The sequence below is a fragment of the Rhyacophila brunnea genome, unplaced genomic scaffold, assembly GCF_057557595.1.
Source record: "Rhyacophila brunnea isolate RB1 unplaced genomic scaffold, BYU_Rbru_1.0 scaffold_11, whole genome shotgun sequence".
Lineage (NCBI taxonomy): Eukaryota > Metazoa > Arthropoda > Insecta > Trichoptera > Rhyacophilidae > Rhyacophila > Rhyacophila brunnea.
In genome coordinates, this window is record NW_028232763.1 from 25239229 (window position 1) to 25252852 (window position 13624).

The 13624-nt window shown below is 35.3% G+C and overlaps 1 protein-coding gene across 1 annotated transcript; it reads left to right on the forward strand.

Annotated features, from left to right (window-relative positions):
• The first annotated feature begins 8110 nt into the window (after nucleotides 1-8110).
• On the forward strand, nucleotides 8111-12333 carry LOC147078525 (uncharacterized). Its single transcript, XM_085960437.1, has 4 exons — nucleotides 8111-8161; nucleotides 9832-10087; nucleotides 10973-11067; nucleotides 11952-12333. The coding sequence occupies exons 1-4, from the start codon at nucleotides 8111-8113 to the stop codon at nucleotides 12297-12299; spliced, it is 750 nt and encodes a 249-aa protein (XP_085816563.1). The 3' UTR covers nucleotides 12300-12333.
• The last annotated feature ends 1291 nt before the right edge of the window (nucleotides 12334-13624 follow it).

Here is a 13624-nt window from a genome sequence, read left to right on the forward strand (position 1 = left end):
TGGGTGCATTAACTGCACCCATGTGCGAATATACCCGTCATACTTGGAGACTTTCAAAAATGAGCGCAGAAAATTTTCTGTAAATGTGAAATTCGTAATAAAATCTATGTTGTTTCTGATACATTCATATTCATTACGTATAATATCATAACATGACATTTATTTTTATGCAGGTATCTGACATGTCTGACATGGACATTCTGGCAGTGAGTGCCAGATTTCCTTTGAGTGTTTATGACCAATTCATATTTAGTGGATCGTTGGTAAAAACTGAAATGAAACATCTACAGAACGACAAGAATTGGGAATTTTGTTTTATTAGGAAGTATGTTAAACTTTACTTTACTATGGCAGCACCAGTAACAAATATTTTTGTTTGGTTTATATTCATCCGTATTTTGTATAGGTACTTCAAAGGAATCAAAATTTTGCATAGGTATGAATATGATATTTAATGAAACAGTTTTTTAATTATTTAAATCCTGATTTCTAATATTTTTACAACTTTCAGTCGAAAACATATTCAAATTAACAGACTGTGTATATTGAAATCATTCTAGTGCCACCATAGGCCAGCCAGACTCACTACACGGCCGCCCGCTGTTTGACCAGGGATGTGATTGAGTGTTTTTGGATAATGGACCACACCAGATCGCATAGCTACAGCAACAAGTGCAAGACCAACCGTGGCTATACATACAGTATACATGTATATATTAAATATAATTTATGTATATTTATTTATGGCTTATACACCGAAACAAAATATGTCACTTAACTGTACTTGAATATTTTTGCAGGATCATTCAATAAAAAATACTTGGTTTAGGTTAAGAAAGTTTTAATAATCATTTTTGCACAGAATACAAGAAAAATATTTATATAATTATTAGAATTACAATGAGCTTTAAAAGTAACACGATATTGTAATAAAATGGACAAATATGAAAAAAAATAACAATAAATTGTATATAGATAGGTAGACAGGGTTCAGATGATTCTGGCAGTGCAGGCGACTCATTTAGGTGTCAGTATTGTTACTTTCAAATGACAATAACACCGTTCCAATGTGATTCGGTCGTGCCAGAAGACTCTGTCCTTCCTCTATTTAGTAACCGGGCGTTTTACAACTTTAAATGAAAATTAAGTGGGTATATAGATAGTATATTTTTTCTAGTATAATATTATTTAATTAGGTGACTTTTTATTTCTTTATTACTTGAAATGGTGTTTATATGGTAGATGGATTATAATGGTTTTGAAATATAGTTATTTTTGTTAATTCTACTTTAACTGAGTCATTTACCTTGACAGCTGTTTCGGCACATAAACTCATTTTCGGAACATTCAACAATAATTTGTGATTATAAAAGAGCTACAGGTCACGTAGCAAATTAAATACGCTTAGTTAAATAATAAATACGTACCAAATATTTTACAAAATACACCACATACATCCATCGAATATGGTATATAAAATACAGATTCAAGTATCAAATAATTCTTGGATAAATAGATGTTTATGTAAGTATATGTTTTTTTAAATACTTACATGATACTGTGTTGTATAACATTTAAATTTATATTTTTGATTTTGATTTACATACTTAAATGTACCTACATAAATTTGTAATGTACAGTAGGTACAGTGCTCGAAATGGAAAATTTCACGAACAGGAACGCTCTATAATTTTCCGAAAAAACTGTATGCTTATTTTTTTCTTTACATACGTACGTACGTTGGATGTATAAATGCAACAATAAACTTTGAACTTCTTACGTGGATGTATATTGAGCAAGTGGGCAAGGATTGTCAGCGCCGCAGGCGAAAGAACCTAGTCTCAACAAAGTATACCGTCAAGAATTGTATTATTCTTTACTCTTACTTTATCTACCACCCACAATCAGCAGGCATGTTACTTCTACCACCACTCGTCACTGCTTATAACTTATATTACTGTCTCATTTGGGATAGTTCAGTTTGTTAATTAATTAAACTTAAAAAACAACATATCCACATACCTACCATAAAGATTAAAATTAAAAATTAGTTTACATATAACAAATTTTACAGATTATAGATTCAAGACGAGCACAGAATATTTTTAAAAAAATCAAAGAAATAGTATTAAAATAGTGTTTAAAAATAAAGAAATAGATGCAGCAACTATTAGAAAAAATAGTAAGTACCTATACAGAGACGAGTAAATACAAAATTTATACAGTACATATCTGTACACCGATAGAGCTAACTACGCCATTTAATTATTTAAGAAGTTATAAAACAAAGAATTATAATTATTATAATTATAATAAATCGTTCACATAAACTCGTTCTCACGCAGGAGGAATATACCAATATCCGAAGCAATTTGGTTGAACACAGTGTGTAAGCGTTCTTAAGATAAATCAATCGGATAAAGCCATGGATGGCCATCCACACAGCTTCAAACAAAGGATCCTCAAAGATTTCTTTTGAACCTTCTCCACCATAAGGGCCATTAGGCCATACCCACTTCTAAGAAAAGCTTCAAGCCATCATCACCAAACTACGTAATTATAGCATTTTAAATTACCAATGGTGTATCATTAATTATGGGCTTTTGAGCTTTGAGAATCGATGTCTCCGCCGAATCTTAGGGGTACATTGGTACGACCGCGTTACAAATACCCGAGTTCGTGAGAACAGCAGCCTTCGGTGATTAAAGTTATCACGAAGAGACGATTTACGTGGCTGGGACACGTATTCCGGATGCCGCCAAAGAGTGCGGCACTTCGTACCCTTGTGGCACAGCCTCAAGGGTTCCATCGCCGTGGCCGCCTCTCCCTCACCCTGCAGCGGTGCTACAAAAGCGACCTATTTGCTGCAGGTCTGACATGGCGGGAGGCGCATGGCGATGGACCGAGGGAAGTGGCGCCAATGCTTGCCCTATGCCCCAATATTAGGACATGACAGGGTAGAAGAAGAAATATCATTAATTATATAAGATAAAACATGACGGAAGGTGCAACTCGAGTTGCTAAACACGATTCCTATAGAATAATATAAAATTGTCATTAATCAGTAGGTGTAGATACCTACCTATATTCAACATTATAAGGACTAATATTGTAGTGTATGTATATACCTATACCATAGGCCCCACATCGTGAAGCTGGCCCCCAGGCTAGGATCTTTGGTGGGGCCCCCTTCTTATCGCTAAGAATAAAGGCAGTATGTACGGGGTAACAATAATCTGTATATTTAGTGTTTTATTGTATATTTTAAAACATTCATACGAATTATGGAGATGTCCAGTATTGATAAACAATTAAGAATTGTTTCGTATAACCACATAACTATAAATAATAGTATTGTAAGAAAATTCTTTTTTTTACTATTAAAGAAAATTTGTGATGTGTGTTTATCTCACTTCGTGTAAGTGACACTACGTGTTTATCTCACTCTGGTCGATTCGCCTCGCCGGGCTCCTCCTGAGCACGGGCTCCCAGGCTAGAGCCCTCTCAGCCCCTCGTTGTGGAGACCATGACCTATATGTTACAATGATGATGCTTTGGTTACCATTATTGTAATATACGTACACTTACCACCTCAGATTAAAGAACTTACCACCGTATTTATTTAATCTATGACTACCATCTAAAATTATTTGTTGTCCGCACTGAACACGTACCTACCTAATTTGTGAGTGTATTTTAAACTAAACGATTCAATTTGTGATGTTTGTCCTTACCTAGTCTCATTATAGTCATTATTATTGAAACGGTGATGAATAATGATAATACAGAACAATAATTTATTATTATGATAGTAATAAAATTTTATTGGAGGGTATTCCTTTTTTTTTAAAACAAATTTACAACAAAAATTAACTAAAAGTTCTCTACATAGTAGGTATCTATTATTTTTAAAGTAGCAAGTTACAATGTATGTAATTATAACACAATATAAACGTCCCTTAAAAATAAACTAATTACGGTAGGCTATTCAATAGTTTCATACCAAAAACATTTTTGTAGGAAAATGGCATAATGGTGCATTTATTTATTATTCACTGTAAAAATAAGGGTTTACGATACGTCATAAATATTTTTTAACACGTCGAGTCAATTGTCGAAATGACATTGAATCAGAAAACCCTGTTTCAACTGTATTGTCGATCTTAAATGCTTATCGGAGTGAATTCTTAATGTTTTAGCAGATTTACACGAAGTACCTACTAATTAATTAAACCTTCATAAAATTTATAAATATCCACCCATATTTATCATTTTCAAAACGAAAAAATTCTGCTTGTGGCCACTGGTCAACAGCATTATATGTTAAATCAGTTTGGATACCAACGACAAAAAATATACTTATATGTAATATTATATAGAAAGGTATCGCCTGCTGAGATGTTTAACCAAATTTTAAGAGAACAAAATTAAATAATACAAAATTTTTTAAAAAACAAGCGATTATCACTAATAAGTAGATTTTAGCGGAATTATACGATTTAAATTACCAAACTTTATCATATTAATTTTACCACCGAAAATTTTGCCCGCAAAAATAGACGTGGGTATAAAATTAACACGGCGATTAGATGGCGATGAAAATAAATAAGTTTTATCACTCACAATAAAATATAAGTAATAAATTAGTAGGTAAGTAAATTCGCAATGCATACCAGTCAAAGGTAAAAACGAGACTGTACTGAGATGTTTCATACTTTAGAAATTATTATACAAATATGTAGGTGCCAACTTTATTTTTTATTGAATTTAAGTTATTTAAGTACAAAAGGTTTTCAAACAATGTCAGCAAAGGCACAATTCTTTTGTAACTTGCAGCTGTAGTTACTTTTTTTTATGTAAGTATGCAATTATTTGGAGTGCTTAGACAATGCATTTAGACACGGATGTATCGACACAAAAAAGAAAATTGAAAGAAATTTAGGGATGTCATAAATTTTATTGTTAACCCTTGCACGCCCGGCATGACATAACTTCGTTAATTTTTAATTTTGAGAAAAACTTTAAAAGATACATTCACACATAAATATCTCAATCTAACGAACCGCAACGCAATTTTAAATGAATCCACGAGCCGGAACGGTATATTTTGGAATTCCACGAACCACAACGGCGCTCCGGTGCGTTCCTGTCCATTTCGAGCGCTGAGTAGGTACTTAATTACATTTTTAACATTAGGAAATTACCATTATTCGATTCTATCCACCCGCCATGTCTATAATCACCCCAACGCTGGATAGAAAGAGACATCACACAAAATTGGCTGTTTGATAATAAATGGTAGTTGAAAAATATTTTAGAGTATGATTATGTCCATAGAAACAGGTTTTAAGTCATTCATATTTGTCCGAATAATGTGTAGCAGAAAAATAGAAATTTTAAAAAGGGTCTATTCAGTATTCACCCCATTCTACGGCAAACATTTTTCTTAATAAAAATAGGTACATCAATAGAGGAATCATAAAATGGACCTTGGCCCTCGCCCACGCCTTATTCATCCTTGTATATTATATTATCACACTTAATGTTTTGGAAAATTCATTAACATTGTGCACAAATGCCACTTTTGTTGATTGACACTTCACTTAGTTGATCTCTTTGTTCACGTGAAGTACAATAAAAGTATGTAGCAGCGAAGAACTAGAGACCGAAAATAGTAGAAGGAGCTAGAAGAGGCTTTCATCTAGCAGTGGAATGACCCCGACTGATGTTTATGATGAAATATTATTTTATTCCTGTTAATGCCGGGGGTTTCATTTTTAATTTCTTCTGGTGCTTTGTACCTACGTTGAAAGGTTGAAGATCTTTGCTAAAATTAAATTCATCACAAAGCATTAGTATATCTCCAACATCATTCAGGTAGGTATCCATGATGATAATATAATATTATGTACTTAGAGGAGGTACCTGACCTTTATATTTACATGCACATAAAATTATTAATCTTATTGCCTAATGCAGACCAAGATATACCTACCTTCATAATATGACATGAACAGAAGTTTAAGAACATCTCAATTAAGTTTAAAATGTTTGTAGGTAGGTATACAAATTAATGTGAAACAGAAAACATTGGTTATGTTAGGTAGGTACATGGAACATGTAGATATTATCTTGGTTCGCGGTCGGCACTGGGCAAAACCAGTTTATTAGCTCAATATACCTATACATAATGAAGGAAATATATACCTAGTAGGTATATAGGTACATAATATCGTTTTTGTGATTGAGGTCTCTTGAGATCAAAAAACAAACACAACCTAGGTATGTCCTACTGTAAATAACCCGATAGTAAGTACCTAGTATGTAAGGTTTTTGGTCTAAAACCTTACAAAATACCACAATGACAACATGGAGTACCTACTTATCTACCTATATGTATATTATATCTTTAGCTACAATAGAAATGCTAGGTATGCTGCATAATGTTAGATGCAAAAAAATAATCTTAAAGACTAGGTACCTATCTAACCTAAAAAAATATTATCAACGAATATAAAATGGGTATTTACGTGACCGATACCGAATATGATTGAAGTAGGTATTGCAAATGATACCTAATTATAACATTATTGATATGACTGCTCGAAAGTCGAAACCAAAACGTCAAACGATCGCAATAAGTTAGAACTGTCAGTGCACTAACAATCAAAGTTATAAAGTTTCTGTTATTAAAGGCTGTGCATGACGCAAATTAATAATATGTACCTATTTTTTAAATATCGGGACCTTAGATTAAAGTTATTTATTTATAATAGCGTATTCATCCTGTCAAAAAACTTTACATACTTTGGTTAGACAAAGATAAAAGATATTATTATGACGACCTTCATACCATTTTCAACAATTTCCCTGCCAATTTCATCCCATATCTTATCTTTCTTTCTTATGTTTTGTAGTCACTGTCAGAGAAATTATAAAGGATTGGATATTTCCGGACCAACTCGATCAGCTGCTCAATGTCTTCGCCATTTTGATTTTACTAATTCCCTTGGCGAAATTGTCCGCCGCGAATAAATTCGCTGTCGACAGAGTTCCCGAAAATCGCAGCGAATATTCGCTGCAAATTCGCACTCAAGACGCAAGGCGGTCGCGCAAGCGTGCTCTGTCCCGTAAGCCAATACGAGCTTGATTGGCGAATAATTCGCTGCGAATATTCGCCGCGAATATTCGCTTTGGTTTGGGGGAGGCTTAATCTTAGTTTGTGATAATGAAGTAAGTATCAAAATCTATGAGCATTTTAAATTAACAATTATTATTAAATCGAAAAGCCTATGCGCCGACAAAAAAAGGTATTTATTATAATTGTCTACACGGAATAAACTGTCTTCGTAAAAAAAAGCTCATGACGGCATCTGCGGCACAATTACCTAAGTTTTAATTAACGTCACTTTTTAAAGGGGAATATATATTCGCACAATTGAATAGACTGTTTTCACAAAGCGCTGACAACATTTAAAAAGATGTTCGTCACATCGGAAATGGATGATATTCACAAATCAACTACAACAATCAAATGATCGATTTGCACTAAGGAAAAAGTAGTGTTCACGTATCAATATACTATTGTAACCCAATTAATCGTAAAAGAATATAAACACTATGAAAATTAGGTTTAATGATTTTAAACAATATTTTGGCAAAACATAAGTATGTATTAGGTAGGTACCTACTTTCAGATTCAAATAATACTATAAATACCTATTTAAAAAGTGACGTTAATTAAAACTTAGGTAATTGTGCCGCAGATGCCGTCATGAGCTTTTATGATTTTTTTTTTTACGAAAACAGTTTATTCCATGTAGACAATTATAATAAATACCTTTTTCTGTCGGCGCATAGGCTTTTCGATCCAATAATTGTTAATTTAAAATGCTCATAGATTTTGATACTTACTTCATTATCACAAACTAAGATTATATTAGGTAATATTAGGTTGGGGTAGTGACACGAACACGTTTAGTGTGCTCCTGAGAGGACACTCCCATAAGGAGTGGTACCATCCAATCGCTCGATCTGATCAAAATAGTCAATGTACCACCGGTTATAAAGTAATAAGCTTGCGACCCTCGACGAAGACAAGCCATATATGATGTATGAGGAAGTCCTACAGTTGCCCCAGCAGGTCCCACTGCTCCTCAGGGTGAACTGTAGATGAGATAAGTCGGTCATAAGGACCATGAAGAGTGATGGTAAGAATGTAAATAACGACGGAGTAATAATAAAGTAGTAATTAAAATCCAATTAATAAGATGCAGTACGAAGATTATGTGTCCTAATTAAGATGGTAGCAATAGGTATATAATGTTAGTAATAGATATTTTGCCATGTTAAATAAATAATTGATAGGTATATAAATATTAAATTAGCATAATACTGTATTGGACTTCGAGTAGATATAATAATGTAATTAAGATAAATGGATCTAATATTGTATAATTGCGATGATTAGGTATTGTCAGCGTGTGTAATTGTAAACCGACATTAGTATATAAATCTGTACCCATAATTAGAGTATAATGTTGACATAATTCGATCCGCGAAATTAAGCTAGATAATAATTAATCAATATTTTAATTAATTTAATTAGACGAGAATCGGTCTAGACCTGGGCTCTGTACATAGCATCTACATAGCATCTAAACCACTCACGAGGTACTGTATACCTCTGGCTTCTAATTTTCATCACTCCCATATTAATACCATACGCGTAATCCACGCATCCCGCGCGAGATTGCCCCGCGGATTTTATCGCGGCTCGTGTGTAACATATGAGCGGCCTTGGCGCTGCGTTCGCCAGTCGGTAACCGGACAGTTGTCGCCCTTGCACAACTGGATCAATTCCCTATCCCGACCGCGACCACAGCCGATCGGCTCATGTGTGGAGCGCCATCCCTGTTACGCAATTTATGACAGCCGCGAGATCTCCATACAAACACATTATTAATGATAGCTAGAGCTGCGCGTGTCCGATCAACGTAAAATTTAAAATGACGTATGCGTCTACGGACCGCGGAGATTTCAGTTATTCCATAATACGCGTAACCATAAAGGTTCGCGAGATATAGAGCTCAGAGACAGGTCAGATTCCATTAATTTTAGCGCCTTAAATATAAGTTAATTAGATATAACATTTATATGTATACGTAGAAAATAAGACCTAGTATTTTAATAATTTTTATTTTTATCATAAATATACACGTAGCGCGTGGGCGGCCCGCTTATAGGTCCGAACTTGTGGCTCCCGCCACTCAGCCAAGAAGAGACTTACATCGCTGGATGTATACTCATATGCTAGCTTGAACGGTGACAAGCAGATTGACGTATCACACTCTTTGATACACTGAGTTTTCGCTTGGTTAATTAAAAACTAAAAGTACAATACAAGCTAAAAAACGCATTCATTGTAGGGAGAGCTAAGTGAAATCGCGCCCTCAGCGGGATGCCGCGAAAGAGGTTTTAGCCGGCGCTCCATTGGCACGCAAGTCAGACGATTTACAGTCTTCGGACTTTTTTTTCGCGTGGAGCACCCCAGGTCTGCGGACTTTTTAATCCGCAGACCAGGCTCGTTGGATTTCAAACATGTTTGATATTTTACTCGCCGAGCCGCTGAAATTCGTACGTTCACCACGCTTTACCGTCACATTATTTATATCTATGCCGACGGACGACAGCGCCATCATTATTTTACTGTCATTCAAAGTGTTCGGACATCTCACATCGATAACAACAATGGTAGATCTACGAGTGCATTCGAAAAGTTTCTTGGAAGATTTTATTAGTTGTTTTAAAGACAATCCATCGTTGTGGAAGACGACCAGCCCACTATACAAGAATCGTGATGCCAAGTCCTTGGCGTATGCGGAACTTTTGGAGATTTTAATCAAGGTGGAGCTGCAGGCAAGGGTCGACGATGTTAAAAAGAAAATACAGACATTGAGGTCGGGTTACAGAAAGGAGAGAAATAAAGTAAGGACATCATATCGAAGCGGAGCCGGCACAGACGCAGTTTATCTACCCAAACTGTGGTACTATAAAAATTTGGAGTTCTTGAACGACCAAATGGAAGGTACGTAGGAATGCTTTAAAGCTATTTATTATACACGTGCAGATTATGAAATTGTCGTACCTAGCTCTGAAAGTGACATCGCATTAGATTAGCTACTATTAAGCAATTAAAACATACAGCTATGAATCATTTCTAGTCACAATAAAATTTCTTATTCTTTGCCGAGGTAGGTAATAAATAATAATAATATATAGGTACGAGGGAATGCTTTAAAGCTATTTATTATACACGTGCAGACTATGACATTTTCGTATCTCTGAAAGTGACATCGCATTAGATTAGCTACTATTAAGCAATTAAAACATACAGCTATGAATCATTTCTAGTCACAATAAAATTATTTATTCTTTGCTGAGGTAGGTAAGAAATAATAATATATAGGTACGATCATGGCGGTGGAAGCGCGGCTTATTGAGTCGTGGTCGGGTCCCAGGTTCAAATCCTGGGTCTGACAAGTACACATTGAATTTCAATTTGTGTATGAGTCAGAGTATGGACCTAATATGTTGAGCAAGTGGCTGACATCCATTTCTCGTAAAAACAAAATCTGTCAATACAAACCTCCACTCCGTGGAGGTCCATATTATGATCGGACATGGTCGAAAGAAGAAGAAAAGAAATGATCATAAAATCAAAAATCGCTCGAGTTAGGTTCCTTCAGAGACAATCAATAAATCGTCAATCATCAATCAAAATTAATGGTACAGTTTGGTTATGAGGAATACAGCGGAAAACACATTTTGAAAATACCCGATATACTGGATTACACCAATTATACCAATATCAATATTAACCGTATGAAGGAATGGGTACTTAGGGGAGAGATAATAAAAAACAAGTTTGAGTATTATGTTGTATTTTAACAATTTACATTTTGTTTTACAGAATCGAGCTCAATATCCAGCATGGTGGACGATTTGGAAAACATGTCTCCTGATGAGAGTTACTCCAACTCGTTAAACAACGAAGATTGTATTGAGGTAAAACATTTTAACTAAATTGTTACATTGGTTTAATTTATCTATTGCTTATCATACTTTCTTGCCATGTGACAGCCCCGGTAGTATTAAAATATTTTTCGAAATCTCCTCGCGCTTTCTTAGCATTGGCAGTCGAGTTCCGATTAGTCGTTGCTTCCAAAGGCGCTAAGGTGTCCTGTGACCTCAGTCCGAGCTCTATTAAACCTGTCTCAGGATTTTCCCTATCAAGGTCATGAGAAGGAGTATAAGTATGTGTTGATTTGCGACGAAGAAAGTTGTGCAGCACACAGCAAGTTAATACAACTGTATTGATATTTTCAATTTTCATGTTTATTGGAGCTTGAAAAATGCGGAATCTAGCAGCTAAAATGCCAAAAACATTTTCTATAATTCGCCTGGCTCTGCATGTCCGATAATTATATATTCTTTTACTGTGATTTAATTGCCTTTGTGAATACGGCTTTATGAAATCGTTACGTAATGCAAAGGCTTCATCGCCAATATAAACAAATGGCAGTGCATCAGAATTAGCAGTAGGTTTTTTTGGTGCAGGTATTTTTAATCTGCCTTCGTCTAAACGTTTGAAAAAATCAGATTTTCTCAGTACGCCTCCATCAGAAATACGTCCATTTGTTCCAACATCAACATAAATAAATTCATAATTAGCATTTGCAATCGCCATCAAAACAATGCTGTGGAAATGTTTGTAATTATAAAAGTGGGAGCCGGCGCCTGCAGGTGGCACGATTGCAATGTGTTTCCCATCAACTGCGCCCAGGCAATTTGGAAATTGCCATTTACTATTAAATTCTTCTGCAATCGTCTCCATTTCTTCGTGCGTATCAGGGAACTGCAACAAAAAATAATCAACATTTTATTTACAGATAGAATATTCGCCTTCAACATCCACGTTGTCGACTACTCCAAGGTCGAATCTCAATAGAGCACCAGAACCCCCATCGTTCAAACGAAAAAAATCGAATGATAGCGCCAACAAAGTGTTAGAATTAATCACCGACAAACTAAGCAAGACTGAAGATGAATTTGATGTTTTTGGCAAAATGATGGCCATGAAACTACGATCGATGTCACAGGGACAAAGATTGCTGGCCGAGAAGCTGATGCATGAAGTTGCCTTTATGGGACAAAGTGACAAAATAATGCCAGCAACTACTGTTCATACTCAACCAGTTTATCGTATATTAAGCAAAAATGTACAAAAGCCGGTATAATAAATTAATGTTTTTTGTATGAATAAATATCTTGTAAAAATATTTGTTTTTTTGTTTGTTTTTATGCCTATAAACCTTAGCTTAAGCGATACAACAAATGGTAAGTATTTGAGCTATGTTAGCAAACCTATATTATTATGTGGCCTCATTTAGAAATCAAATTCCATGCTTGCTTTTCGAAGAATATGACTAGTATTACAATACATTCAACAGGAATAATTAAGCAGCTTGCTTACAGCCTATATGGAGAGTCCTGGCTAGGTACAGCATTCTAATGGTCTATTGAATATTTAGCATGTCAACGATGGCCTTATTTGTGACTATATATATACCTATCTCAAATGCATCTTGTCTGCCATTCTTATGATGTTGCCGTCTATGATTTATATAGGTAAAACAATCCACTAAACGTTCACTTTATAAGACCAACCAATGTCTACTTGTTAATGATATATTTGTAAATTTGCCCAACTTTATTAGATGACGTATAATATAATACACACCTTGAAATATTCTCCTTTCAAAACGTCAATGATGACTTGGCAAGTTTCGGGAATTATCTTGCCCAGAGTTTGTCTTCCAATCGCAGTTCTATAATGCAAGTCAGTGAATGTTCCGCCGGCAGCCAAAAATCGCAGGGTTGCACATAATCTATCATGAGGAGAAATAGCTTCCCTCATCATGGTATTTTTTTTTTTTAATAAATGGGGAGACCAAATTATACAGTTCTGTGTATACATCCTCCGACATTCGCAAATAATTGCGGAAATCGCTCGGTTGCAAACGCAATTCTCGTATTAAATTTGTGTGGGATAATGTCGTTCGTTTCCTTATCCAATGTTTCACCCAGTATTTGTGTACCCTTTGCTTCGTTATTACATTATCTGCCACCCAATAACCCAAAAAACATAAAACGTCGGTATCATTTAACGCCATCACGATTTAACTGTCAGATATACGTATATTATCTATGCTGTCGAAGTCGACTGTTTTACTCGTCAAATTAATTATATACTCGTTTCGTTGAACGTCTGTTGGCCAGCAGCAGAACGTAGAAAAATCTGAAGACTTATTGTCGTCGGACTTTTGGCTCGCCAATGGAGCGCTGGCACGCCGGCGGCCCGCGCCTACCAAACACCGTTGGTTTCAGCTCTCTCGCGACTTGCGGTTTCGCGGGGCAATCAATTAAGTCCAAATCTCATAGTGAAAATGATATGTGGATTTTTGACCCGTAGAACGCTCGCCCGAGGGGATGAAATCTCCCGATTCGAATAAAAACCCAGGATTTCCGAATTCTGTATCCAGTTTTTCACTGCTTCCAGGAC